Source organism: Myiozetetes cayanensis, unplaced genomic scaffold, assembly GCF_022539395.1.
Source record: "Myiozetetes cayanensis isolate MyiCay16 unplaced genomic scaffold, myiCay2020 scf13, whole genome shotgun sequence".
NCBI classification, from domain to species: Eukaryota; Metazoa; Chordata; class Aves; order Passeriformes; family Tyrannidae; genus Myiozetetes; species Myiozetetes cayanensis.
This window is the reverse complement of record NW_026086937.1, coordinates 22,365,430-22,392,020: the sequence shown is the minus strand read 5'-3', so window position 1 is coordinate 22,392,020 and position 26,591 is coordinate 22,365,430. Positions and strand designations below refer to the sequence as shown.

The 26,591-nt window shown below is 49.3% G+C and overlaps 2 protein-coding genes across 2 annotated transcripts in view; one reads left to right on the top strand and one right to left on the bottom strand.

Annotated features, from left to right (window-relative positions):
* Positions 1–24,963, bottom strand: part of VEPH1 (ventricular zone expressed PH domain containing 1) — a 53,146-nt gene extending 28,183 nt beyond the window's left edge. The window contains 7 exon segments of the mRNA XM_050308741.1: positions 2,663–2,872; positions 3,952–4,118; positions 17,280–17,454; positions 20,780–20,995; positions 21,485–21,765; positions 23,479–23,645; positions 24,910–24,963. Coding sequence (XP_050164698.1) covers positions 2,663–2,872; positions 3,952–4,118; positions 17,280–17,454; positions 20,780–20,995; positions 21,485–21,622 — 906 coding nt within the window. The 5' untranslated portion in view covers positions 21,623–21,765; positions 23,479–23,645; positions 24,910–24,963.
* Positions 8,626–13,215, top strand: PTX3 (pentraxin 3). Its single transcript, XM_050308732.1, has 3 exons — positions 8,626–8,793; positions 9,275–9,802; positions 12,602–13,215. The coding sequence occupies exons 1-3, from the start codon at positions 8,646–8,648 to the stop codon at positions 13,213–13,215; spliced, it is 1,290 nt and encodes a 429-aa protein (XP_050164689.1). The 5' UTR covers positions 8,626–8,645.
* Positions 24,964–26,591: the final 1,628 nt, after the last annotated feature.

Genomic DNA, 26,591 nt, shown 5'->3' with positions numbered 1-26,591 from the left:
TGTCCCATTGCCCCCTGCCCCAAGATGGTGTTTTGCTTTGCACAGATTTATGGTTAAGGGACGAGTTCTGATTTCAGCCTCACCCCTGAGACCGTCCCTGACATCAGCAGAAGTGGGGGGTGTAAACAAGGGGCAACCTTTAGAATAAAGGGATCTCTCTTGAGCCAGGGCTCTCATCTCTCCAGGGGTCCCTCGGCACTGCCAAGGTGGACGGAGCGGCTCAGTGGCAGCACAGGAGGTTGTTTTTTGGGAGCCAGCAGAGAGGGTTTGCTGCTCACACCCACAATCCATACCACAGAGGGCCAAGCCTCAGCCCTTGCCATGTCTCTTCCCCAGGCAGACCTTGCAGTGAAATGAAAATCAACCCCTAAAATCCCAGCGCTGCCATCACCGTTCCCTTCCCCGCTTGTTTTGCTTGGCCGGGGAGGAGATGCCGAGTCACGTCCAGGACCCAGCGGCATTTCTGTGACACTGCCCCGAGACAGGGGAGGGGAGAGGGGCAGAAGTGAGCAGGGAGGGGTTCAGGAAGGCACTGACACGAGGGGGAGGGTGAGATACGAGAGCAGCAGCAGCACTGGTGTGTGCAGGGACCGCTCTGCTGCCTGGCCCTGAGCGAGACCAAGGGAGCGCAGGGTGACTGAACTCTGCAGTCACACCTGCAGATCAGAGTATTGCTTTAAGTCTTCCTCACTGCCCTACAGGAGTTTCTAAGACCTGCCCAGCTTTGATGAGGCCAGATGTGTCTGTGCCTGTCTGATGGCAGGCTGGCTGCCTGCACTGCAGTGAGTGATGCCCCCGTGCCAGGGATCCACAGCATTTCCTTTCAGTCACAGACTCACAGGCTGCTTTGGGCTGGAAGGCACCTCAAAGATCACCTCATTCCACCCCCTGCCAGGGTCACCTCCCTTAGACCAGCTTGCTCCAAGCCCTGTCCAACCTCGCCTTGAAAAAGAATCATCTCCTCCTAAAGGAGAAAGGAACACCTCCATGGCTGACTCCTGAGCACAGGTGAGACCACAGAATCATCAGATTCTGTCATCGAGGGATGGAGTGAGAAGAGCTTTGAAGTCCTTTCCAACTCAAACCACTCTAGGGTTTCACCACGATCCATAATTCAGAAACACTCACAGCTTCCATCTTTTCAGGAAGGTTCCCCCTGTGCCACCCTTTGCCTGTTGCTTTTCTCTACGTTTCCAAGTGCGAGGTCCCCTGGGTGTCACTGCAAACACACGACAAGGTGCCATTTCCCTGGGCATGTGGCACTGGAGCTGCAGCCTGCTGCTGAGCCAGCAGCTCCCGACAAAAATAACACCCAGGACACAGTGCCAGCTCCTCCACACCTACTAGAGGTGAATTAATCACTGCAGGCTGTGTAGCTACGTGTACCCAACAAACCAACAGATTAAAAATATTAGGAGAAAAGATTCCTCGAATCATGTCTTTTGTAAACTTTACCTTAGGCTTTAATTTCCAAGAATATATGAAATACAACCTGGCCAGTGGGTTCCCTGCTTGTTCTTGGTATAAAACAATGACAATAACAACAAAAGGCAAAATAAATAAATTCAGCCCCTTTGAAGTAACAAACACGGCAGAAATGGAGCCTCAGAGACACTCAGATGGGAAGGGCTGGTTCCACATGCTAAAACACAGAATTAAACCCTCAGTTCTGGTCCCAGCTGTGCTCAGCTGAGGCTTAGCTGCTTATAAATTGTAAAGCTTCTAGGAGATGCTGACTCCTAAATATTAAATGCAGAATTAAACACGGTCACCTGCAGCTCTGATAAAAGTCAGGCTTGCTGGAGGGATGGAAGTAAACAAGGAGGCAACAACAAGCTGGATTTGGCTCCCAGTCTTCCATGGGATTTTGGCTTCTCCCCCCACACACAACAGAAATGAGATTTACAAAGCCAAACCAAATCTGGTTTTGATTCTTACGAGATATAAATTTAATTGTGAATGAAGACAAAGCTCAAGATCAGTAGAAACAGCACAGGCAGTGTCTCCCTGTGCTGCACCCACAGTGACCAGACCCCCATGGCACGGCCAACACACACCCAAAGTGAGATCCAAAGGGGGAAGGGTTGGGATTATTGCAGCGAGGGGAGAGGTGTGGGACATCCCTGAGTGCCAGTCGAGCTGTGGCACAGCCACAGAGCCAAGCAGCAACACCCAGCCCCAGGATTTAAGGGAATGGCTTTGAGAAGGGGCCAAAAGGAACTGTTTTCTCTGGGGGCAAAGGCTGCCCTGGGGATTCTCCAGGGCTGTCACTGATGGGCCCACAGCTTGTCTGTGACTAAACACCTTCTCACAGAGGCCTGGAGGGACAGGACACAGGGAACAGCTTCAAACTGACAGAGGGCAGGGATAGATGGAATATTGGGATGCAATTCCTGGCTGGGAGGGTGGGCAGGCCCTGGCACAGGGTGCCCAGAGAAGCTGTGGCTGCCCCTGGATCTCTGGGAGTGTCCAAGGCCAGGTTGGAGCAACCTGGGCTAGCAGAAGGTGTTCCTGCCTATGGCAGGGGATGGAATGGGATGAGCTTTAATGCCCTGGTGGGACAGTCTGGCTACTTGTGAAAAGAAGACATTCAGAAGTATCATTTTACACAGGATTCAGAAAAAACACCAACCCCCAAACCAACTTCTGTTTCCAAACTCACCTCATCAATATGCCCAACAGCTCCAAAGATCTTTGCTGTTTGCCCAATCAAACCTGGGAAAGTCTCCCCAAGCTCCTTCAGCGTCGGAAGGAAAGGGGCCAAGGCTGTTGGTTCGTAGCTGGAGAGTTCTGTGAGGATGTTTAGAATCAAATCACTGTGGTTGGGGTCCCTCAAATGCCCAAATAAAAAGGGTAAACACTCTTTCAGCACCTATTAAAAAAAATCAGACAGAAACAAACTGAATACATGTATTTTAATTGGGAACACAAATAACCCAGAGAGACTTAACCAGGGTGATAAAAATAAACCACTAGGCTTTGATTTAATAAAATAGTTTTCCACCCTTGCTGACCTTTGCACAGAGGTCAATCCAAGTTCAGCTCGACATATGGAATAAGGGTAAGCTTTAGCCTTGAAATATGGCAGTTATGCATAAATAAGTAAGGAAATGGCCAATTGTTCCAAAAAAAAAAAAAAGACCAAAACCCCACCCTTACATTTCCCTCGCTCCAGGCCAGACTATATTTTATGGATTAAAACAACAGAAGACTCAGCCTTCCCCAATGATACTGTAAATTAAAGGACTTGTAGAAACTTTTGTTTCCATAGGAAAGTAAAGAACGTGACAAGGTCAAGAGCTGCAACAGAGGGGAAAGCAAAGGGCAAGATCCTCACTGCCCGAAAATATGCTGTGGGTGAGTTGTCATTTCTTGTAACAATCCAATTTTGGGGGGGGCTGAGGCTTAAAATCATCTTACAAACAGGATGGAGTGTTTACAACTATGCACTGAGTAATTAATTCTTGTGTAAACACACATGCACAGTAATGCACCTCAGATCCAATGAGAGCTACATCTGTGTGAAAGACATTTCAACACAGAAGTGGGGCATAAAACACCCCTTTCTTCTGGTTTTTCTTGTTGAGGATCATCAGTTCTCATCAGTTCCTAACTCATTTTAATCTTCCTTGACATGTATTTCAATACAGCTCATGTTCTCGGACAGAAACACAGTTATGGGAATTCACACTCAGCTGACGGAGGAAGAGCCAAAATCATTGAAAACAAATGGTTTAACCCAAACCTTTTGGTCCAGCAGAGTCACTGTTACGTTCTCATTGTGACTAGATGGAGAATTTGGAACGGAATCCCAGAATTTCGTGGAATTAGCGCAGGAAGTCGCTGTCTGCCTGTTATAAGGACCCCTCACTGCGGCACAGACCCCACTGAGTCATCCAAACACACGAGCCCCTGCAAAAGGGGAGCAGTGAGCCACCCCCAAGCGCTTACCCCAAGTTCTTTGTTCCTGGCCACGGCCTGGAGGAGCCTGAGGAGGTGGTGCTGCTCAGCCTGGTCCAGCTGGGCCGTCAGTGCCAGCAGGTCCCGCAGACGCAGCGCTATCGGCCGCGGCTGCTGCTCGTAGAGCGCGGGCAGGACACGCAGCAGCATCGAGTTCCCTGGGGACACAGCAAGGGCAGGGGCTGCTGCTGGGCAGTGCCCCACACCTGCAGAGAGCCCTACAAAATCTGCACGCACCCACACACTGGTTTTTAAGAACAGCAGCCCCTGTTTGGGTTCAAAGGACCTCTTAAAGATCACCCAGTTCCTCCCCCTGCCACGGGCAGGGACACCTTCCACTATCCCAGGTTGATCCAGGCTCCAACCTGGCCTGGAAGGATCATCTGCACAAAACTAGGGGGGCATAAAATGCACTGTAGAAAATTATATACTTGGCCAAGAAGCCCAGTAAATAACCTAAATAGAATAAACCTGGTGTAACAGAAACGTTAAAAAAAAAATCCTATTAATTATAATTTTATTTCTCAAGTGCAGGGTCATGAGGATGCTGCTTAATGAGCCTCCAGATTTGGATGATGCTCTGTTGAGCCCTAGACCAAACTAACTGTGATTTCAGTTAACAAAGAAAGGAGAAAGAGAGGGGAAAGGGAGACATAAAAGCTCTAATTCTCCTTTGTTGAGATTCAGGCTTTCACATGAAATAGGTAGCACACGGAAAGAATAGTTGGTTATTAAGAGAACTGAATATGCACTTGCAGAGAAATAGTTAAGGATGCCATTTCCAGGAGGAGAAGGGAGCCAGGGAGAGTCAACTGCAGGCAGAGCTGAACCCTCTCTCACACAGTTCCTGAAGATGTCTGTGCATAATTCAATTTGAAGGCCAGGCTCATACCAAAATCCATAACCCCCCAGTGCTGTACACGCCTGCCTCCGTGGATTTAAGTTTCACTTGAGCAACATATGGAAAACATCTGCCTGTTGCAACCTAGTGTGGCTCCTTTCTGCAAAGCCTTGGAAGTGCTCTCGGTCTCTTTGGATCGGTTTCCAAGAGGAACTGCTCTCTGGCCTGCTGCTTTTTCTCCCATTTAAACCTGAGCCGTGTAATTTGGGAAGATAAGCAGATCTGCTCATGGATGGCAGAGAAAGGATGTTTGGGTTCAGGTTGGAGCACGTCAGGCTCCTGCCAGAGACACAGAACGCACCCCAGGACACGGCTGGGCCTTGTAACGTCCCCCCTGGGCCAAGAAACGAACATAATTCATTGCAGGTTCAGACAGCCGTGAGTCAAACAGCTCCTAATGACCCCTCAGGGGTCCTTAACCTTGGGGGAGTGTCTCCAGCCAGCCACACTTCTGCATCCTATCCTGCCTGGAGAAGCCCTGGCTCCTCCCTGAAACCACTCTGAGCTCTCTAGGCAAGGTCAGAGCCCACCTCTCACCCCATGGGCATGGCAGGTTTGGGTCTTGTCCTGTTCTATACACAGGCACAAAGGCCAGTGGCCAAGGAAAGGGGCTGGTTGATGAATGACCCTAAAAACCTTAGCAAAATGCTCTGTTCTGGCCATTTTCTACCCACGTTCTCTGGGCAAGCCTCTTCCTGATGGTACAAGTGAATCCATCTGAAAAGTGTCCCCACCAGGGCACTGTGGGCACCGATCCACCCACACTGAGAACCTGGATCTCAGGGAAAGGCTCTTCCCCCAGAGGGTGGTTGGCACTGAACAGGCTCCCCAGGGCAGTGGGCACAGCCCCAAGGCTGCCAGAGCTCCAGGAGGGCTTGGACAACGCTCTGAGGGACAGGGTGGGATTGGTGGGGTGTCTGTGCAGGGCCAAGGGTTGCAAAAGATGAAACTCCCCTATTCCTGGACAGGCAAAAGTCACCTCAGCTATGGAAGTACAGTGGGAAGGAATTCAACAGAGAGCAACAAAAAAATAGCAGCTTTAAGCAAATACAGACACTAAAAGCTGAGCCACGCTATTGCCTAAGCTGGGATGTCACAGATAGGAAGGGAACTGGAAAGTAAGACTAATTATTTAATCTGGGAAAACAAGCCTTTGAAGTGTCGGGTGTATCGGGGCAGTGATGCAATTGGATGTGACACAAGGTGATGGATTTCAGCCACAGAGCCTCTCTGAACAAAAACCACTTTGTGCAAACACAGATTTGGGCAGTTTCCTGCAGCAAACACTGCTGGGTTTATATTCACTAACCAAGATAAATGAAAAGCAAAGGCAATTTAGGAGCAAGCCCATCCCTTTGCAGCGATATTGAAGTGACCTCACTGACAGGGAATTGCTTTTAACTGGATAACCTGTGTATACACACGTGTAAACAATCCCCCAGACACCACAGCTCGTGTCTGTTCTCCACTGAGCTCCTGAAAGGTCATTAGGCACAACCCAATTGGCTGTTCTTTGGTGTTTCCATGTTTGAGTTAGCTAGCTCCGAGTACCTCTTGCTCTTTGTTTGTCACACCTTTTTTGTCTCTGAGGGATTTACACACACAGCTCATCAACCTTTTGATTCTCAGATATCAGGCAGCCAGGGGTGATGTTGTGTATTACAAATAATGCACTTTTCCCCGATCTTGCTTCATCTGTCTCACTCTAAACCAAGAGCCTGAAAACATGTTTGTCGTCTGAGAATGGAAAAACATCCTACTCAGCTCCTTAATTACCTTCCTTCCCTCTTCCATCCCCACCTCCTTTACCCCCAGTACTTTCCAGATTAGATTTTCTCAGACTTTCCAACAGACCACACACTGGGTGAATTATGCAACTCAGGCAGAAACCAACCTCCAGTTGGGGACAGTCAATGGTTGCAGGGCAGGCAGGAGGAACCACGAGGGCGTGTGGTGGTGCCAGCCCAGCCCATCCCACACCCCCTCTTTTTGGCTGCCCTCCCTGCACCCAGAAATGGCAAAGGCTGCCCTGTGCCCCAGCTCTGCTCTGCCCATCCCAGCAGCACAGGGAGCCTGGGAGCACATGGCAGTGTCACACGGACAGAGGAGCTCTCAGTGACACCAGCTGTGTCCAAAGTGGGCATTCAAAGACAAAGCCTGTGCACCAACAGTAACCCTACCTGAAAATCCCAGCATCACTGAGGCTGGAAAAGCCCTCCCAGCCCATGGATCCCCCTGTGCCCCATCCCCTCCTTGTCCCCAGCCCAGAGCACTGAGTGCCACGGCCAGGCCTGCCTTGTGACACCTCCAGGGCTGGGCACTCCAAACCTCCCTGGGCAGCCCCTGCCAAGGCCTCACCACCCTTTCCAGGGAGAAATTCTTTCTGAAAATAATTATCACCTCTACTTTACCAGACTTCTCAGGTTTCTAAAATATTGCTTTGATGTTGCTATTTATTATTTACATTCAGGAGAGCAGCTATTTATTATTTACATTCTCAGGAGAGCACCTGGAGGACCCACAGTGGTAGGAAACCCCATATCATAGAATGAGAGAAGAGTTTGAGTGGGTTAAAAGTCATCCAGTCCCACCCCCTGCCATGGACAGGGACACCTTCCACCAGCCCAGGTTGCTCCAAGCCCCATCCAACCTGGCCTTGGACACTTCCAGGGATGGGGCAGCCACAGCTTCTCTGGGCACCCTGTGCCAGGGCCTGCCCACCCTCCCAGGGAGGAATTTCTCCCCGATATCCAAGGCATAGGTAGCCCAGGTTTGCATGAGCAAAAGCAGAGACACAAATGATGAAAAGGGAACACAGATTGCAAGTTAGATAGAGTTACATGGGGTTCCTTTTTTGCTATTCTCTGGATAGTTCATAGGCAATACATAATTTGTACCACATTATCCCTCACCTCACCTGAGAAATGCACCTCTGGAATGATTCATGACCCACTGAACTGATAAGATTATGGAATTCAAACCAGATTAACACCAATAATCCTTCCACTACATTAATGTCTCATCCAAAAGCGCCTTGTTTGGCCTTTTCAAAGGTGACAGACACAGCTCTGATCCTGCAGTTGCTGATTTACACACTCCCAAAACCAGATCCAGCACTAACAGATTATCCACATAGTTATGGGGGGTTAGGGGTAATTAGGGCTGGAAAAGTAGAACTCTAACAAGTTGTCCTTAAGAGTTCCCTTTTATTGCTTTTAAAGCAATAAACTGTGAGTATATAATAGAACTTATTCTCTAACATCACGTAGCCATCCCAAAAAGCTGCACTATTTAGTTAAACCAGCCACGTGCCTCCAAAGCAGCTCCAGGTACGTTTGTTTTCCTCCCGGTCCCCTCCCCAGCCCTGGCACACACCGAGCACAGACTGAGTTTGCAGGGAGCTCTTTCTTCCCTTCCCGGCACAGCCAAGCCCGGCGGTGAACTCCGAGCGCTTCCATCCCTGCATTGCTGCACGTCCCAGGAATCCGCTCCCGGGGGGAAGCGGCGGCCCGAGGAGCGGCTTTCCCCTGCTTTTCTCCCTCCACGAGTCAGCACATCCCCCAGTGGAACCTGGAAGGCTGGGATTGAGCAAACTGCACGCCCCCTTCTCCTCTTCCCAGCCAAAAGCAACAGCCCCGGCGCTCCGGTTACAACCCTGGCACGGGCGCCGCTCATTCATTCGGGCTGAGGCGCTCGCAGCATTTATTAGGGGCTCCCTCCCAGCCCTGCTGAGCCCCAGCGCAGCTCCAGACAGCCCAGGGATCTCCAGGAAGCAGCTGGGAGAATGCTGCCCCAAGAAATCCTCTCTCTGCTCACGCTCTTCTGTGTTCTCGGGGCTTCTGGCTCCCCTCTGGACGAAGACAACGACTACGACCTCATGTACGTGAACCTGGATAACGAGATTGAGGCTCCAGCCCCTGCTGCCGAGGAAAGTAAGTGAATTTAAACCAAATTTGTGGAGATGCAGAATCGCGTTCTTTGTTGCCCAGCTCTTGCAATAGTTATTATTACAAGCATTTTTTTTGCAGAGGGAGAAGCCTGTGCTTGTGCCAGCGGGTTATTGTGGATAATAGTGCTAAAGCACTGGGATGAGGTGCCTTGGAATTTGCTTTATATTCTTAATTTTTCAGCTTTCCTGCAAAAGACTGTCAATGACAGTTTTAGAATTGCTTTAAGACACGCTATTTTACTTTTCCTTTTCTGCATAGAGAGAAATGCACTGACCCCCCCTCAAGGCAGGGGAGTTGGAACTACATGGTCTTTAAGGTCCCTTCCGACCCAGCCCAAGCTGTAATTCCGTGATTCTGTGACTGTCTGGAGCACACAAGCCTTGCCCAGAGCCAGATTTTGTCAAACTCCTTCTGTTTAAAGCTAAGTACAAAGGAACAGCAACATCTGTATCTTCCCTTCCAGCTGCTTCGTGCGACTGCCAGCGGGAGCACACCAAGTGGGACAAGCTGTTCATCATGCTGGAGAACTCGCAGATGAAGGAGAACATGATGCTGCAGGCGGTGGACGAGCTCCCCAGGCTGGACCTGCAGACCCTGAGGGCAGAGCTGACCCAGCTCACCACCGACCTCGCGGGCTCCTTCGCCGCCACCCTCGACAAAGTCGCCTCCCACATCGTGTCCCAGGTAGAGCAGGTGCTTGTGAGGACCAGGGACCGAGCTGAAGAGGCCAAGAGGCTTCAGGAGTGCGAGCAGGGAAAGGTGGTGGAGCACGTTCTGCAGCTGAGCCACAACCTGTCCGTGAAGCTGGGCTGGCTGGAGAGCGCCTGGCTGAGCAGGGCTGAGGAGCAGGAGACAGCTCTGCAGCAGGATAAACTGGATGCCACCAGAGGGGACAACCTCATCCTGACCTCGCTGTGGAAGGAGCTGCAGCAGACCCGGGCGGAGCTGAAGGTGTCGCAGCAATGGGCAGCTCAGCGCCTGCTGCCAGCAGGTGAGTCCACCAGAGCTTCTCCAGAGCTCCCTGGGGGTCTGTCCAAGCAGGGACCCCACAGACACCCTCCCGAGCACCTTCCTCTCCACAGGACTCCAAAGAAACCTCGGGAACAGCAGGGCAGCTTTAAGCAGTCTGTGCAGAAAGGGGGGAAACCCATTAACTTCTGGGAAAAAAAGGTGCTGAGCTACTGAAAGGTGGGATCAAAGCAGGGCTTAATCCAAGTCCTTACACGGGGTAAAGCCAGCCAGGGTCCCACCTCCAGGCTCTCCCAGGTCAAAACAGCTCAGCAAACATGTCTTCAACATCCAAACTGTGCTCTCACACCTTTTACCTGCCCAGCTGGCAACACCCCTGGCTGTGCATCAGGGAGCTCTCCTGTTCTCTCCCTGCGTGTTCCCACTCCTTCCTCTCCCTAAATTAACACCTCCTCACCCACTCCAACTGCCCAAGAGCAGAGGGCTGATGTCAGCCAGCCAGGCACACCTCCACAGCAGGGAGGGCACACCCCCTGCACCCAGCTGTCAGGGCAGAGTCTTTCCTCTGGATGGATAAATTAAGAACACTGGGGTGGTGTTTTGGGGGTATTCTTGCCCTTCCAAAGCGTTTGCACTGCTCAGCAAGCGAGGTGACCACAGAAAGATGAGCACATGCCTCAAATTCCACATCAGTTCGCTGTGCAGTGCAATGAGACACCCAAAAAAGCGACTTGGCTATGGCAGAGCAGCCCCTCATCTGGGTGAGACGTGGGTGCAGAACTGCTACAGGCAGGTACATCTACACTGAATATCAGTGAGCTGTCACTACCTGGCCTCTAAGAGCTGGTTAATGGCTGTGCTTTCCACAAATCTAAGTTATTACAGTTTAAAAGCCCCACAGAAATCCACAGAGTCCTGTGGGAGTGGGTGTGTAGCTACACCAGCCTTGCCAGAGACCTGCAGCAGCATCTCCTGAGTGAGATCCTACACAGGGGAGCAAGAAGGAACAGCTTGTAACTGCTAAACTTCCACAGACACAACACAATCCACATCAAAGCGCTTTATGACCTCACCTGAATCCGTCCTTTCATGTAGGACACCCATTCAGAGCTAAAGTAAATGGCTTTCACTCCCTTATCACAACACCTCAGGAATCTCTGTGTACTGGGGGTAGATCTCACAGCATATTCCTCTTTTCCCCAAACACAAATCTCCTGCCTTCCAGAGCATGATCTCATTCCTTATCTTCTCCTGTAGCCCCACCAGCCTCACTCAGCTACTCTGCACTAGGTGAGAGCAACAAACCCGGTCCACACCGAGCACCTCATCAGTGGAAATTCACTTTACTTCCACTGGTTCCTACATGGTTTTATATAAAACCTTCATATTTTTCAATTTAAAGGCTACATTTTAAGTACTTCCAGAGCCTCTCTCCGGGTTTAATTTTTTTTTTTTTCCAAGGGAATTTTTTAGCAACTGACTTTAATTTCTCTCATCTTGAATTCCTGCCAGCCATATTCTCTAGGGATTTTCTAATCACACTTTTTTGTTCTTTGCTGAGGCTGGTTTTAATTTTGTTTAGGCTTTGATAATAAAGCCTGAAAGCCCGCTAATTAAAAGCTTTTTCACAATAGTGCTCCTAAGTAGCGTTTTAAGGAGCATCCCCAGCAGTTGCTTCGCTGACCCTGCCCCTCCTCAAAAGGGCCAGCGGAGAGAGGGAAAATCTGCTGGAAGCCGGAGGAAAGCAGCCCATGAAATACCAGAGCAGAGCAATCCTGGGGGCACAAAGGGCTCCTTCATGCCCTGGAGCACAGATTTCCACTCACGTTTTAGGCATTTCAGACCCTCCAGCTTCTTTAAACGGGAAATGAAGCGGCTTGATTGGAGAAGGGGCTGGTTCTTCCCCCGTGTCACCTCGGGCATTAAGCTATGTACAGCTCGGGAACAGCGCATAAGATACCAGAAGTGTCTTGGCCTCAGTGATCATCAGCTGCTTTTCCAAGTTTCACTGATTCCTGTCAGTGGTTTTAACTAATCTAATTTCTATTATCAACACAGTGATTAATGAGACGTGAGAGATGAACTGCTTTAAAAATACGCGTTATCTTATACATTTCCCACATTTACCCAGTGCCCAAATGTTGCTGACCAAAAAACCCTAAAGGCAGGGTCAGGACAGGGAATCATTATATTAAATAAATGAGCCCATCTCAGCATGTTCCTGCTACTTTTTGGTAGCTCTTGTCCTCCCCTGCTGCCCAGTTATCCAGGAGACAACCCCAGGACACAGCCCAGCAATCCCCTCCTCCAGCCACAGCCTCCACTCTATCCCGGGAATGCCACGGCACTCAAACCTGCTGCTTGATGGCTCACTGACCCCAGCCCCTCACCACAGGGTTATTTTCACTATTTAATACTTAAAAAGAACTCAGAGGCTAAACCAAGGCCTAAATGGCCCCGAGGGAGGGTCACTGATTTAAGTACCCAGTTTAAGGCTGATTGCTTTAGGTGAGGCAGCAAAAGAGCTGCTCTCCCAGGAGGCAGAGACCCTTGGGAAGCACAGTCATGGAACAGTTTGGGTTGGAAGGGACCTTAAAGCCCATCCAGTGCCACCCCTGCCCTGGGCAGGGACACCTCCCACTATCCCAGGTTGGTCCAAGCTCCGTCCTGGACGCTTCCTGGGATGGGGTAGCCACGGCTGGGTGACCTCAGAGGTCTTTTCCAACCTTAACAATTCTATGCTATATCAAAGGTCCCACCTGTGCACACACAAACAGACCAGTCCCTATTTACCTGACGCCGCGTTTAACTTCCCCACCAGGCTGCGAAACCGCCCTCCTGTTCCCCATGCGCTCCAGGAAGATATTTGGGAGCGTCCACCCGACCGCCGGGATGACCCTGCGCTCCTTCACCGCCTGCGTGTGGATCAGGGTGACAGAGGCTCTGGACAAAACCATCGTCTTCTCCTACGGCACCAGGTTCAACCCCTACGAGATGCAGCTGTACCTCGGCCGGGGCTCGGCGGTGCTCGCCGTGGGGGGCGGCCAGCACAGGGTGGCCGCCCCAAACGCGGTCGTTCCCGGCGAGTGGGTCCACCTGTGCGGCACGTGGAGCTCGGAGAACGGCTCAGCGGCCCTGTGGGTGCAGGGGCAGCTGGCAGCCAGCGCCCTGGACGTCGCCAGCGCTCACACCATTCCCGACGGGGGCATCCTGCAGCTCGGGCAGGAGAAGAACGGCTGCTGCGTCGGGGGGGGCTTCGACGAAGCTTTGGCCTTCTCTGGCAAACTGACTGGGTTCAACCTGTGGGACAGGGTGCTCAGCGCCCCGGAGATCGCGGCACAGAGCGGGGAGGGCTCCTGTGGCACCAGGGGCAACGTGGTGGGGTGGGGGGTCACGGAGGTGCTGCCCCACGGAGGAGCCCAGTACGTGTCCTAAACCCTGGCACGGCAGCTCCTGCACAGAGAAGGGAACTCCCAAAGAGCTGAGCGCCAGCACTCCAACCAAACTGAGCTGTAGGAGCCCATGTCCCAAATTCCCAAGGATGATCGGCATTGCAAGTTTACAAAACGAGGCCCTGTGGAGAGATGGGGTTGGATCTCTGCCTGCTGTTCTGGGAAAACCCTGGAAAAAGATCCCACACGTCAAGGCATGACATTGGAAAAGCTGTTCCTGAGGTCTGGCAGCTCGGTGTTTCTGGTGTCTCAGAGTGAGGGGCACTGTGGACACTTGGGAGTCAAAGGGTGCTCCCAACAGCCCTGCTGAGGGAAACCTGACCCTGCTCTGCAGAGCCCAGGGGTGGATTCCCCATCCCTGCCCAAGGCCAGGAGCACCCTGGGGTAGTGCAAAGTGTCCCTGCCCATGGCAGGGGTGGGACTGCATCATCTTTAAAGCCCCTTCCAACCCAAAGCATTCCTGATTCCATGATCTTCCAGGCTCCTCCAGCCCCTGGGCTCTATAGCATCAATGTGAATTGTACAGAGGGACCACCTAAGTCAAGAAATGTGTTATTAATCGTCGTTAGTCATTTGTAGACTATAACAAAACTAGCTCCTTGTTTAAATCATTATTTATGCCATGGATTGATATCAAAGTAATATTCCCCATCATAATCTGATGTTACATTGGGAGAAAATGCAGCTGTATTATATTGTAAATGGACTTTGTGATAATTTTATTGAAATTATTTTTGTAAAGTTGTTCTGTAAATAAAGGTACTTTACTAAACTAAAACTCTCCATGCTTCTCATGAACCAGAACTCTGAAACTAAGTCCCCATGTGGGAATTTTCCCATGTTTTGACCCATACAGTTTTAGCTGCCAAGAGAAAAAGAATATAAATAGTGACATCCCACAGAAACAGAGGGGTCCTCCTGTGCACTGAGTCGAGGCTGTGCTAAGGCAGTGCTTGGAGGCTGAAGGAAGGGTTGGTTTGGGACATCCCCAAATAAAAATCCATCAGTTCTCCCCCATAATGCTGCCCTCTGAGGTCAGACTCAGTTTTCAGGTGCATTTAGACACCCAGAGTCACCCAATCCTTTGCTGCTGACGGGAGGTTTGTCCAAGGAATTGCTGCTCAGGGCCAGTCATTTTCTCCTCTCACTCTCACAAGCTCATCCAAACCCCAGTAAAAGCCCAGGGCTGGATACAGAGCACAAGCAGCAGGTGCAGAGCCCAGACAGAGGGGTGATTTCCACGTGCAAACCAGAGCACAGGCAGGGGGTGATGAACAGCCACTCACTGGATACGGAACCATTTACAACATCAACAGCACTCGCTGCCTGCTGAACCCTCTGACCAAGCCATCACCAGGAGTGTCTCGTTCAGAGCAATTCTCATTTCCCCTGGAAGCAGCCCATCCTTCTTCTCTATTCCCACGTTTCTCTGCCTTTCTCATTCCCTGCAGATGTCCTGAGAACACACTTGGAAAAACCTCCTGGCACGTTGCTGCTACAGCTCTTCCTGAACACCACTCCAGGTCCTCGTTCCAGGACACAAAAACGGTGAGGAAAAGCTGTGACAAGGTAAATTCCCCTTTACTGTGCAATTCAGGGGGGTTTGTGCTTCATACCCAAAGTTACGTGACCTGCTCCAAATTTCTGGCAGCACTGTTTATTTAAGGGAAAAATAATTGCTCTGATTGCTGGAATTTCTCCTGTTACCCTGTAATAAAACTGGATCTAAGTTACAAATGCTTAGTAGCAAACTGGACAGAAATCCCTCACTAAATAATATCTGTGAATAACCTTAACAACAGAACAAAGAAATATTACCTGTGGTCATCTGCTGGCAGCCAGAAAACAGATCCTCAGTTACAAAAACACTTCAGGTCCCAATATTGTACAAGGGCAAAATCACTCTCAAATCCCCTTTCCATACAGTTCCCTCCATTAAATGGAAACAAATGTCCATGAAACGCAACAGAAAAAAGGAAACTCCTCCAAAAGATCACCAGAAATCCTTCCTGGCTGCTTTTCTTACTGCATCTCATACCTGAAAAGCTTTGCCTGGGAAGGAGCCTTCTCCTATCTCTGCTCTGGTTTGGCAGAGGGCCAAGGGCAAAGCCAGTCCTTCCATTCTCCCTGACTCAGCCGGAAAACTTTCCTCTTTCCAACTGCTTTGCTCTCCCTTTGTCACCTCTGTGGAGCAGCAAAGCTTTCCCACAGTCCAGCACCACAACTAACTCACACTTCTCCCCTTCCTTCTTCACTTCACTCCGTTTCTCTTGGTCAGCAGTTGGGCTGTTGGGAAAACACCAAGTAAATAATATTTTGGGGAGTTTGGGCTCCGAACGTGGAAGAGCCACCAAGACCCTGCTCTTGCACTGCCGATGGAAAGCAGAGGAGTTGGCAGGTGGGGAGCCCAGCTCTGCCCTCTCTCAAGACTCTCTGCTGGATGCAGCATCCACCTGGTGCCTCTGGAAGGTGGAGCAGCCACGGGACTCTGGGATCACAGGGCGGTGTCGCTGCTGTCCCCTGGAAGAGGGAACAGCTCCGTGGGAGCCCCGGTGCCGGTGGGAGGTGCGGGCACGGGGCTGTGGCGTGTTTGGGAGCTGAGTTCACTGCAACAGAGCAGTGAAACACTCCTTCCAGAGAGCCCTTTTTTAGTTGAGGAGATAAGAACCTGACTGTGCAGCCAAAGAGTTGCCCCAAGTTATCACAAAATCCAGCTGGCTCCAGCGCCCGCGGGCAAGGGGCCAAAGCCGCTCTGCCCTGGTGCCACGAGGCTCAGCCCCGGCTGGGCAGCCCCACAACGAGGCCCTTTGTCTCCAGAAACTGCTCTGGAAACCCCTCCTCAGCAGCTCATCCTCTCCCCTCAGCACACAGCCTGGAAGGGCAGTTCTGAGCCCGCTGCTTTTCGTGCCCGAAACGCGAATTCTGCGCAGAGCGATGGAGCCGCTCTGCGAAACAAACCCTTGTGCCTGCTCAGCGCCCTCTCCCCGCCTGGAATCCCCAAACCCGATATCCACAGCAACATCTGCTGGTGGAACAACATAAGTACACGACTCAGCCGTGCTGAAACCTTCAGCTGTGCAGCGCTTTTCCCAAACCTGTGGCTGAATTGCCTCTATTTCTTTTATTGCTGCCTCTGAGTTACAGTGCACGAGGGCAACACATAAATACTGATGTCGAGTCTTAAAAGAATATAATAAATAATAACTTAATAAAGAATGCACACATTTAGTTTGAGTGCTTAACATCTCCATAACAATCTTCTTTTAATAGCAGTAATTAGCGGTAACTGTCTAATTATTACCCACACTTGAAGGAAAACAGTGGATTTACTCCTGCAGTAGCACTGTACTACAACAAATAGCTGGAACTTTATTACTTAAATTAAATTGGATTTCCTTTTATAGAAGAAAGAATATTTTTGGCTTTTCAAACCACAAAAATAAAATGTAAGGAGATTAGCAACAATGTTCTATATAAAGCTAACAATGTAGGCAAAATTAAAGAACCACCACAAAGCTCTTCTATCTTACATCTGACTATTTTGCCACAGAATGGGATTAATTTCATCCCCATTTCTATTTTGGAGGCTTGCCAGGGACACTAATAGAAAGGATAAGAGCTCCAGAACTAGTGCCTCGTATCATGGCTGATAATTTGAAGTCCATTAGTCAGGAATATTAACAAGAACAGCTGGATTTCCTGCCCTGGGGGTCACCCAATCCATAATGAAACCTCCACAGCCAACAAGGTTCAGTAAATTCCCATATTCCTTGATAATCTGTTATTAGAGTGTGTCCAAAGTGTTTTATCACGTTTATAGGTATTTCCATATGTCTGCTTTATACAAACACGCCTCATATTTCTATATATAATGTGTTTGCTAATGGTTATACTCGGGGATCTTGGAGGCCTTTTCCAACCTGAAGGGTTCCAGATTTCAGGGATTCCGGATTTTTAAGGATCCCATACCGTGCCCAGAACACATCCTAACTGGTGCAGTGCCGGGCACAGCGGAGGACTGAGCCCCAAAAATCTCCCCGTTCCTACCTTGGAGGACGCTCCTGACGATGGTGTCCGTGTGCTCAGCCAGCAGATCCACCTGGGCAATTGCAGCCAGGGACAGGTAACTGGACATGTTCCTGCACAGCTCCTTGTTGCCCCTCTGCAGAAACTTCACTGCCACTGGGACAGCCAAGGCCATGACTGGGGGGCGGTTGTAATTCTGCAAAAAACCAGCAGCAAGCGGTGAAAAAGAAGCAGCTGAAAAAATTAATTTGAAAAGTCTCGTGCTGAGCAGAGGAGGAAGAAGAAAATTAGAACAAGGGGAAAAGAGAAAAAAAAAATAAAACCACACATCAAGGAAGGTTGTGTTCTGGTTGCACCACTGAAGGGAGATGTGAGAAAGAGCACATGAAGAGGTTTAAAATTATTGCACTGGGAAATGTTCATAATGCACCTGCTTTTTGTCTTCTGCTAGAAGAGGAGCAAACCTGATATGAAGTGCACTAATTAAATGTTAACTGCTGAACAATTCTAATGGGACCTTCTGTGACTGATGCTCTCTGAGAAGACACCAGGAGCTGTATCCATCCTCCACACAGAGCAGGGAATTCTCATCCCAAAGCGTAGGAAACACCTTGGAGCAGTCACTGCCAGTGAGTGCACTGGGACACTTGCTCACAGTGCAGTAGCTTTGGTTTTGATCATTAATTATCCTCTCATAGGTGAGATCTCCATTTTTTTTTAAACTCACTGAATTCCAGGATAGTTTGGGTTGGAAGGGACCCTAAAGCTCATCCAGTCCCACCCCCTGCCACGGGCAGGGACACCTTCCACTAGCCCAGGTTGCTCCAAACCCTGTCCAGCCTGGCCTGGGACACTTCCAGGGGTGGGGCAGCCACAGCTGCTCTGGACAAGTCCAGCAATTTCTCTGAATCCTTGAAATTTTTCAGGATTACAAACTTCCCTTTCCAAAAGGGCACCAACCTCAAAAAATCTCAGGATACACTTGGGTTTTGACATTCAGGACAGAAAAGGGTCTTCTGCTACTATTTATACACAGGAAATCTTGTGTACAAGCTACACACATCACCATATATTCCCCCTTAAGTTCCCACACAACTGCCCTGGGAACCAGTAGAGTGTTCTTGTGTCACCAAGGACCTGCAGCCTCTCTGGAGCCTCCTTAAGCAGTGCCTTCCTCTCCTCTCCACTCACTTTTGAGCAGCCCTTTGAAACTGGAGCACATCCCTGGTTTTGAAAATAACCCTGCAATATGATTATATTTAATTAGCCTCTGAAATCACAGGCAACCACTGGAACCCAGATGTTGCAGGAGGCAACAAAACAGTGCAAAGCAAGGCAGGCCAGACTTTCTGGACTTTCCTTCTGGAGCAGCACTTAAAAGACTAAATTTAGACTGAGGAAAACCAAATCTGTTACTCCTTATTCCTCAGAATTTAAGTGGCTCTGAGGATTTTTCCTTGAAAGAGAGGCCTGCCAAGCTTTGGACAGTCCCTTTCAGAGACCCCAAAGGGAGAAAGGGCTGCAGAAATGTCCTGATGTCATGATAGATCATTTTGGCAACTTCCATGGGACCAAAAACTGTGTCTTTAACAAGAGAAGCCCTTAAAATAAATCGAGCTTTGTGCAGCAGCATGTTTAAATCAACATAATGCCTCGTTATGTTTGGCTGGGAGGCACCACTGAGCAGGAGCCAAATGCTGCCTCCAAGTTCTACTCTGCTGCTCCCCACAAAAGAATGGGAAGATAAGGTCTGGCCCTTGTACTGGGATTTAAAAGATCTAAGAGAATTCCAAAGAACAGCTCTTCCCCCCTCCCCCTTCCAATAAAGATAAAACACTTAGTTAAGGAAAGGCTGGAATTCTGCTGGAAGCAGAAAGGTTTCATTTGTTCCATGATAAATATTGGGGCATGAATTACACACTCAGAAAATGGGAAGGTGATAATAAAGACCACATTTCAATATTGTGATCTAGTGATGCTTGCAAACCTCAGGGACCTCCCTGCTGTTCATATCAACAGAGACCTGCTGGGAGAGTCAGCCCAGCTGGCAGATATTCATTATCTTCACCATAGCTTCAACCATTGCTCACATATTATAAAAAACTCTCATTTTATGCCTTCTTTCTTTTTTTTTTTAGGCAAAGGAACTTGCTATTAACAGCTCTCTTTCAGGGAGCAGCAAATGTACTTTTACATCCAAGTTGTGGCTGCCCCTGGATCCCTGGAAGTGTCCAAGGCCGGGTTGGACGGGGCTTGGAACAACCTGGGCTGGTGGAAGGTGTCCCTGCCCATGGCAGGGGGTGGGACTGAGTGATCTCAAAGGTCCCTTCCTACCCAAAGCATTCCATGATTCCATGAACCACCTCATTTCATTTCAGTTACTTCACAAAAGGAGGAATCTGCAACTCAGTGTAGTCCCCAAAACTCTGGATATGAGCTGGCTTGGTTTAGCCACAGAGTGAAAGTTTAGAGCAGCCACTTAACGCTTCAGTGTTCTTCTGAAATCTGATTTCTAAAGTGCCACGAAGATAAACTGGGATTTCCCAACATACAGTCTCTCACCTGGAAAGTTTAAGCTGTGGTGCTGCTGGTTACTGTCTCACATCCAGGGACAGGAGGAAAAAGGGAGACAACCAACCCCTCCAGGAAGGCATTGCCCACCTCAAAGTGTGCTCCCCACCAAATCCAACCCCTCCAGAAAGGCACTGCACACACAAAGTGTGCTCCCCACCAAATCCAATCCCTCCAGGAAGGCACTGCCCACCTCAAAGTGTGATCCTTACCAAATCCAACCCCTCCAGGAAGGCATTGCACAAAGTGTGGTCCTCACCAAATCCAACCCCTCCAGGAAGGCATTGCCCACCACAAAGTGTGATTCTTACCAAATCCAACCCCTCCAGGAAGGCATTGCACAAAGTGTGATTCTTACCAAATCCAACCCCTCCAGGAAGGCATTGCCCATCTCAAAGTGTGCTCCCCACCAAATCCAACCCCTCCAGGAAGGCATTGCCCACCACAAAGTGTGATCCTTACCAAATCCAACCCCTCCAGGAAGGCACTGCACACACAAAGTGTGATCCTTACCAAATCCAGCCCCTCCAGGAAGGCATTGCCCACCTCAAAGTGTGATCCTTACCAAATCCAACCCCTCCAGGAAGGCACTGCACACACAAAGTGTGGTCCCCACCAAATCCAACCCCTCCAGGAAGGCATTTCCCACCTCAGAGTGTGGTCCCCACCAAATCCAGCCATTCCCAGAGGCAAGTGGAGGGATCACAAACCCCTGAAGCACCACTGCCCCTCAGAGGACGTGTGACTGTGCTCTGTATTTTCACATTTGGGGCCAAGCCCTCGATTTTCAATACAATCCCTGCCGTGCACCCCAAAGAGCACAAAGGCATCCTAAAGGCACAACCCCAAAGAGCACAAAGGCATCCTAAAGGCACAACCCCAAAGAGCACAAAGGCATCCTAAAGGCACAACCCCACCGTGCGTGGAGGGCACCCCCAGCCGGGCGTTACCTGCAGGATGCAGCTCGTGATGTCCGAGGCGATTTTGGCGTGTGGAGCGTCCTCATCCCTGCCCGAGGGGCTCAGGTTGTGCTCCAGGCAGGACTCCCAGAGGGCCACGAGGGCCGGGCCGTGCCGCTCGAGGGACGAGGTTTCCCTGAGGGCCGTGGTGATGCGGGTGACGCAGATCTCCACCACGGCCTGGTCGTTGTCGTTGCTCTGGTAGTCCTGGCGCCAATTAAAAGACATTTCCCCATCAATCCCAATCAAGGGCCTCACAAAATTAACCCAAAGACACAAAGGTTTTGTAACAGTGTCCATTTTCCCACTTCCACCTTTACAACGGACGTTTAGTGGGGTTAAACACAGAAATCAGTTCATCCCACTGGTTGAGGTCCTAATTCTCATTACTGTGAAGGTATGGATTATGCAACCTCATGTGAACCTTTAATAGGCTTTAAATAACTATTTAGTGAAAATTATTAGAAAGATGAACTCGAAAAAGCTTTAAAGGAAATCCAGCTGGGGGGGAACTGCTTTTTGTTACCACATTTTTACATCTTACACTTTTCTCTTCAGGGTTGGGTGTTTTTTTTTGTTTTGTTGGTTTTTGTTTGTTTGTTTTTTAGAAACTTAAATTGTGTATGTCCCTGTTCTGAATATTTTATTCATACATTTAATCTCGTGACAAAGTGTCCTGGTCGGTGCTTCACTTACTGCAGCTGAACTAATTATCCTGATTTGCTCCAGAGCTTCGGAGAGGCTGCCTTCGATCTCAGCATCCTCCAGGGAGAAGAGATCCCCCGCCCGGGAGAGGTCCTTGTGTGCCAGAACCAGCCCCAAGAGCTGATGCATGGCTGTGGCAGCCCCCCCTCCCAGGGCACCATGGGCACCAACAGCTCAGATGGGGACAGGATGGAGGCAGCCCTGGGGAGCAGGGATCAGGTGAATATGAGGAACAAATCCCGGGTGGGTTTCAAGACTTCCTTGGCCCCAATCTAAAAGAAAGAAAAAAAAAAAGAGAGAGAGAAAAATCAGCAAATGCATCGAGTGTCATATGTTCCAGTTTAGCAAAGGGTTTTAAATGGTGTGTGAAAGCTTCAGACAGGATCCCCTGAACCAGGGACATCCTGAAACACATACACACAAAGTGCATCTTGAAGGACCTTTTGGAATCATAAAATCCCAGAATTCTGGAGGAGACCTTTAAACCCATCTTGTTCCACCCCCTGCCACAGGCAGGGACACCTTCCATTATCCCAGGTTGCTCCATCCTGGCCTTGGACACTTCCAGGGCTGGGGTAGCCACAGCTTCTCTGGGCAGAACCTGTGCCAGGGCCTGCCCACCCTTTGCCTAGAGATTGTTTTGCCCTTCAACACCAAATAGCTTGAAATGAGCTAAACAATACACAGCTTAACAAATAAACCTGAGCTTTTTCCATTTGAATAAATATTTCCCGAGCAGGCTGGTGCCTGGACCAGCTAATAAGGGTTCCAAAGCACCTTTCCGTGGTCAGCAGCAGAGCAGAGCTGCAGGAGGTGGGGGAAGCCCCTTCCTTTGCTTTGACTCCAGAGAGCCATTATTGGCGAGATGGAGAAGATAACGACTCTTTGTTTAGCAAAAAACAGTCCCTTTTGTTGCCAAAACGATTCCTGTGGTCTTTTCACCAAGCAGAGAGGAGCTCCTAAGGCTGCAGAGCCCGAGGCACACGGGGCTGGATCCTCCTGGCAGCCCAGGATGGCACAAACCACCCCCCAGCCCAAGCGCCGGGGATGCTGCGAGCTCACATCGGCCCCGTCGCTCCCACGCTCGGCGGGTCCCGAGCTCAAAACCAAGAGCTCGAAAAGCCGCGGGCACAAAGCGATGGTTTTACCTGCTCAGGGTTCCCCCGGGCCATCCTCAGTGATGGGGAGAGGCGCTCCGGGGACACAGCCCGAGCCTCGGCTTTGTCCTCCCGCCACCCCGGGGCAGCATCCGAGGGCACAGCGGGCCGAAAGCTCCGGGCTCGGGTGGCAGGCAATGAACCTGAGGCTGCTCATTGCGGTGCCAGCAGGGAGGCACGTCAGGAATGCAGAATAAAGCAGCCTAAAAGTTCCCCGTGGCTCTGTCAGGTGACTGCAGGAACCCGAACGCAGAGGGGCCTTATCTCTGAATGAGCTGCTCTGTTTCCAGGGCTGAACACAAAAGCCCACTCCACTCGAGGGCAGTTGTTTTTAACAGAGAAAACAGAACTCTCTGTGTTGGTGAAAGCTATACTTCCCTGGGAAGGAGGTAAAAAAAACCCTCAGTGAGCTCAAGCTGCTTGAAAGAAAAAGAACAAGTGAACAGACCTGCTACAGAGGAGGATTTCTGGCCAGAGGAATAAATGCTGTCGTTCTGCAAGCTTTACACGAGCACAAAAGAGGGGCTGAAGCTGGCTTTGGCTTTTAACATCACCCTCAGCAGCAGCACAACAAAACGTGCCCACAAGATGCAGAGAAACGCTGCGGGAAGGAAGATCCACTGAACCTTCCCTTTGCTCAGCTGCTCTGAAACGCAGCAGCCCCTTCCTCAGGAGTTGGGCTCCACGGTCCTTGGGGTCCCTCCCAGCTCAGGATATTCCATGATCCTTGGCCTTTGGCAGGCTACACTCAGCTCTCCACCTGAACAGACATTTTGATGTGAGTTTTATGGACAGTACTAAGGACAGGGCAGAAAATCGTTTACTTACTGTGAGCTCTTTGAAATGGAATTACAGCAAATCTTCTTAATGCCTACGTTGTGCTGCAGTGCTGAAAACACTTCCCTTGCACAGGCATTGAAAGGAGAGAGTTGTTCCTTCAGCATCTCCCTGCTCACTGCAAGGTTGGGCTGTTTGCTCCTAATGGGCTGCTGGCACTGGGGAGAAGGCAAAACAATCACGTGTCTTATAAAATATCATTTTTACTTACCTTTTTTTGTCTAAATAGTCAGTCTGGATGATAAAATTGCTTCAGGGTGGGGCTCCTGAGATGTCCCATCACTCTGAGGCCACATCACCCACCCCTTCCCATGGCCAAAACACAGGGAACAAAGCAGCAACTCCAGCTCTTGGAACCACCTTCAAGTCATCACTGTGCAGGAAAAAAGCCTCAGTGGATAACACAGGCCATTTCCTCTGGTTCCTGGTGCAGTCCCACACCTAATTCAAAGGTTTGATCAGATTTTTCAACACCTCCTTTCCCTTTTCATGAGGAGCTGAAAGAGCCACACGTTCCCTGGGCCCTTGAAGCTGCTCCCCTCCAAGGTGAGAGTCTCCACTTGCTGCAGGCACAGCATTCTTACCAAAGCTCCTTATCACAAGCAATCACAATGAAAGGCAGCCTGACAGGTTTCAGGGCTTGAAGGGACTGAATTGGTCTGTTTGCAAAATAATTCCCCCAATAATAGAAGATTAACAATAAAAATTCCATGTAAAAGGGCCCTTGGACCTAAGGGCATCCAAAAGCCAATTGAACTTTGAGCTAAAAGGCTGAGTTTCCCAGTTTACCAGGAGCTCAGGACCTGCAGAATGACATTAGAAGGACAGGAAAAAATATCTTTTAAACCAAAGTGGAAGGGAGAGGATAAAAATTTTTATATTTTCAGTGAAGGAGATTCTACACAAAAATAATTATTTTCCTGAGCTTCCAAAAGACTTGAAATGTAAATGTGGCTGCTCAGTTTTATTTATTAACAAAATACAACCTTTCAAAGGACTGTGCAATAATGTTATTAATCTAATTCCATACTAAGCAACATAAATCAGGGAAACCTTCACAATATTTAAGGAATTTTAGGGATCCCAAGCCATTGGAGTTCATGTTTAGTGACCCTCACAGGATCTTCTGGTTTGTTCACCTGCTGGAGTTACAGTGAGCACAGGGATAGTCAGGGTAAGATTAAAGAAACACTGAAGAAAGGAATCCAAAAGGTCTAAAGCGAGCACCAGGCTCAAAAAAGGGAACTTGAATTACATGGGAGAGGAGAGTGATCTGAGAATTCCCCTTAAATGGAGAGTTTGGTGTCAAAGGATTGGGAGGCCAAAGGTCCTGCTTTACCGTGGGGATCTTGGGCAGAGCAGAGCCCAGGGCTTTGACCAGCTGTGAAAAGGAAAAGGAAGCAGTAAAATGCACTTCCTTACCTCTCAGACACCTGTCCATGCTCAACACACTGCGTTATGGGAAGGGCTTGGCATGCCTTGGAGGAAAGATCCTACAGGAAAGCAGAAGAAAAAGAACATGAGTGACTCTTTGCCCTTTTGTTTGGATTCCCATCCTCCCAGAGGGTGGGGAGGAATCTCTGCAACAACTGCACATTTCATTTTATTTTCCTTTTCCATGAATAGGAGGAAGATTAGAATCCTCTCCGAAGAAAGCTTGGAATTTGAGGTAGAATTCCCTTCTCTTGAAATTCTCCCTTCCCATCTCACAGCAAAAATCTGTCCTGTGGAATTTCTGTCTCAAACAGTTACAGAAGTTTTAATATCATCAAGACTGTTGGATACTTCCTTCCCCTCCTCCCCTACACCCACCCAGGGGGAAAAGAAATGGCCTGGATATATTTCCCAAGAACATTCACAAATGCAATTTATGGCCAAAATATTACAGATATTTCAGAGAACCTTTCCCCTCCACGTTATAAAAATAAATCTAATTATTAGTGTTCTTGAAAAGCATTTACTCACTAAAATAGAGCATTCTTCCAAAACTTGGAAATAAAGTCCTCACATTTTTCAGTGAAAGAAAAGGATTAAAGATTATATTGAAAGAGCATCATTTTCACACAGGGTGAACAGACTGCAGCAGTTCCCATGGGATCAGCTGCATATATTTAAACTCTTCCCACAAGACAACCATTGTTTCCTACAAGCCTCTCTGGTTTTTTTTCTGTCATGACAGGTTTCCACACTTCATGTCTTGAAATCCCACGGATGCTGAGCTGGACCAGACGATGACACAAGAAATTATGAAGTTTACTAATTAGGCTGGGGGTTAAAAACGGGGTTTGTTAATGAAACACCTTGCTCAGTCCTGGAGCTCTGGGCTGACCTGCTCTCAACATCCAGCTCTTGCACACAGGGAAGCAGAGTCCTCGTGGAGGAACTGCAAAGCAATCAGAGGAACTGCACAGCCTTTTGGGATCATCCCTCCCTCCAGAGTTCCAGGGCTGTGCCACCACCACAGTCTGGAGTGAGTTCAGTGCCCTTCAGGTGGGTGAATAACTCCCCCTGTGATAAACTGCCTTATCCTGCAGGTTTTGGGGGGCAGGAGCTGCTTGAAGTGACGCAGATTTCACACCTCTGAGGCAATTTTGGCTGCACAATCCATGCAGAACCCACTGATGCAGAGGGGGAAGAAGGGACTTAGGAACTTCCCAGCTGCTAATTTTGCAAACAGATAACTGGATCGATTTTTTTTTTGTAAATATCTACTTGACAATTTATGTGCTGCCAGGACAGCTTCCTATAGTTTTCAGCACATAAGGAATCCCAAAGGTTTCTGTTTGCCTGCTGTTCCAGCACACACCAGTGCTACACATAACACTTCATAAGACTTAGGATTTTTTAACATCAGGAGGACAGATTTGTAAGAGTTCCATGCCTAAATGCCTTAATGATATTAAAATATTTCACTAAACTAAACAGCACACTGCCAAGATGGAATAAATTGCTTCATAACAACCACCAATTCACTCCCTGTCACGGTGGTGCTGTCAAAAGCTGCTCAGTTTTAAGTGTTGCTTAACAGGCTTTTATATCTGTGACATATTTTCAAGACTGCAGAGATGTTACAGAAAAAGAACTCCTTACAGCATTTTACAAAG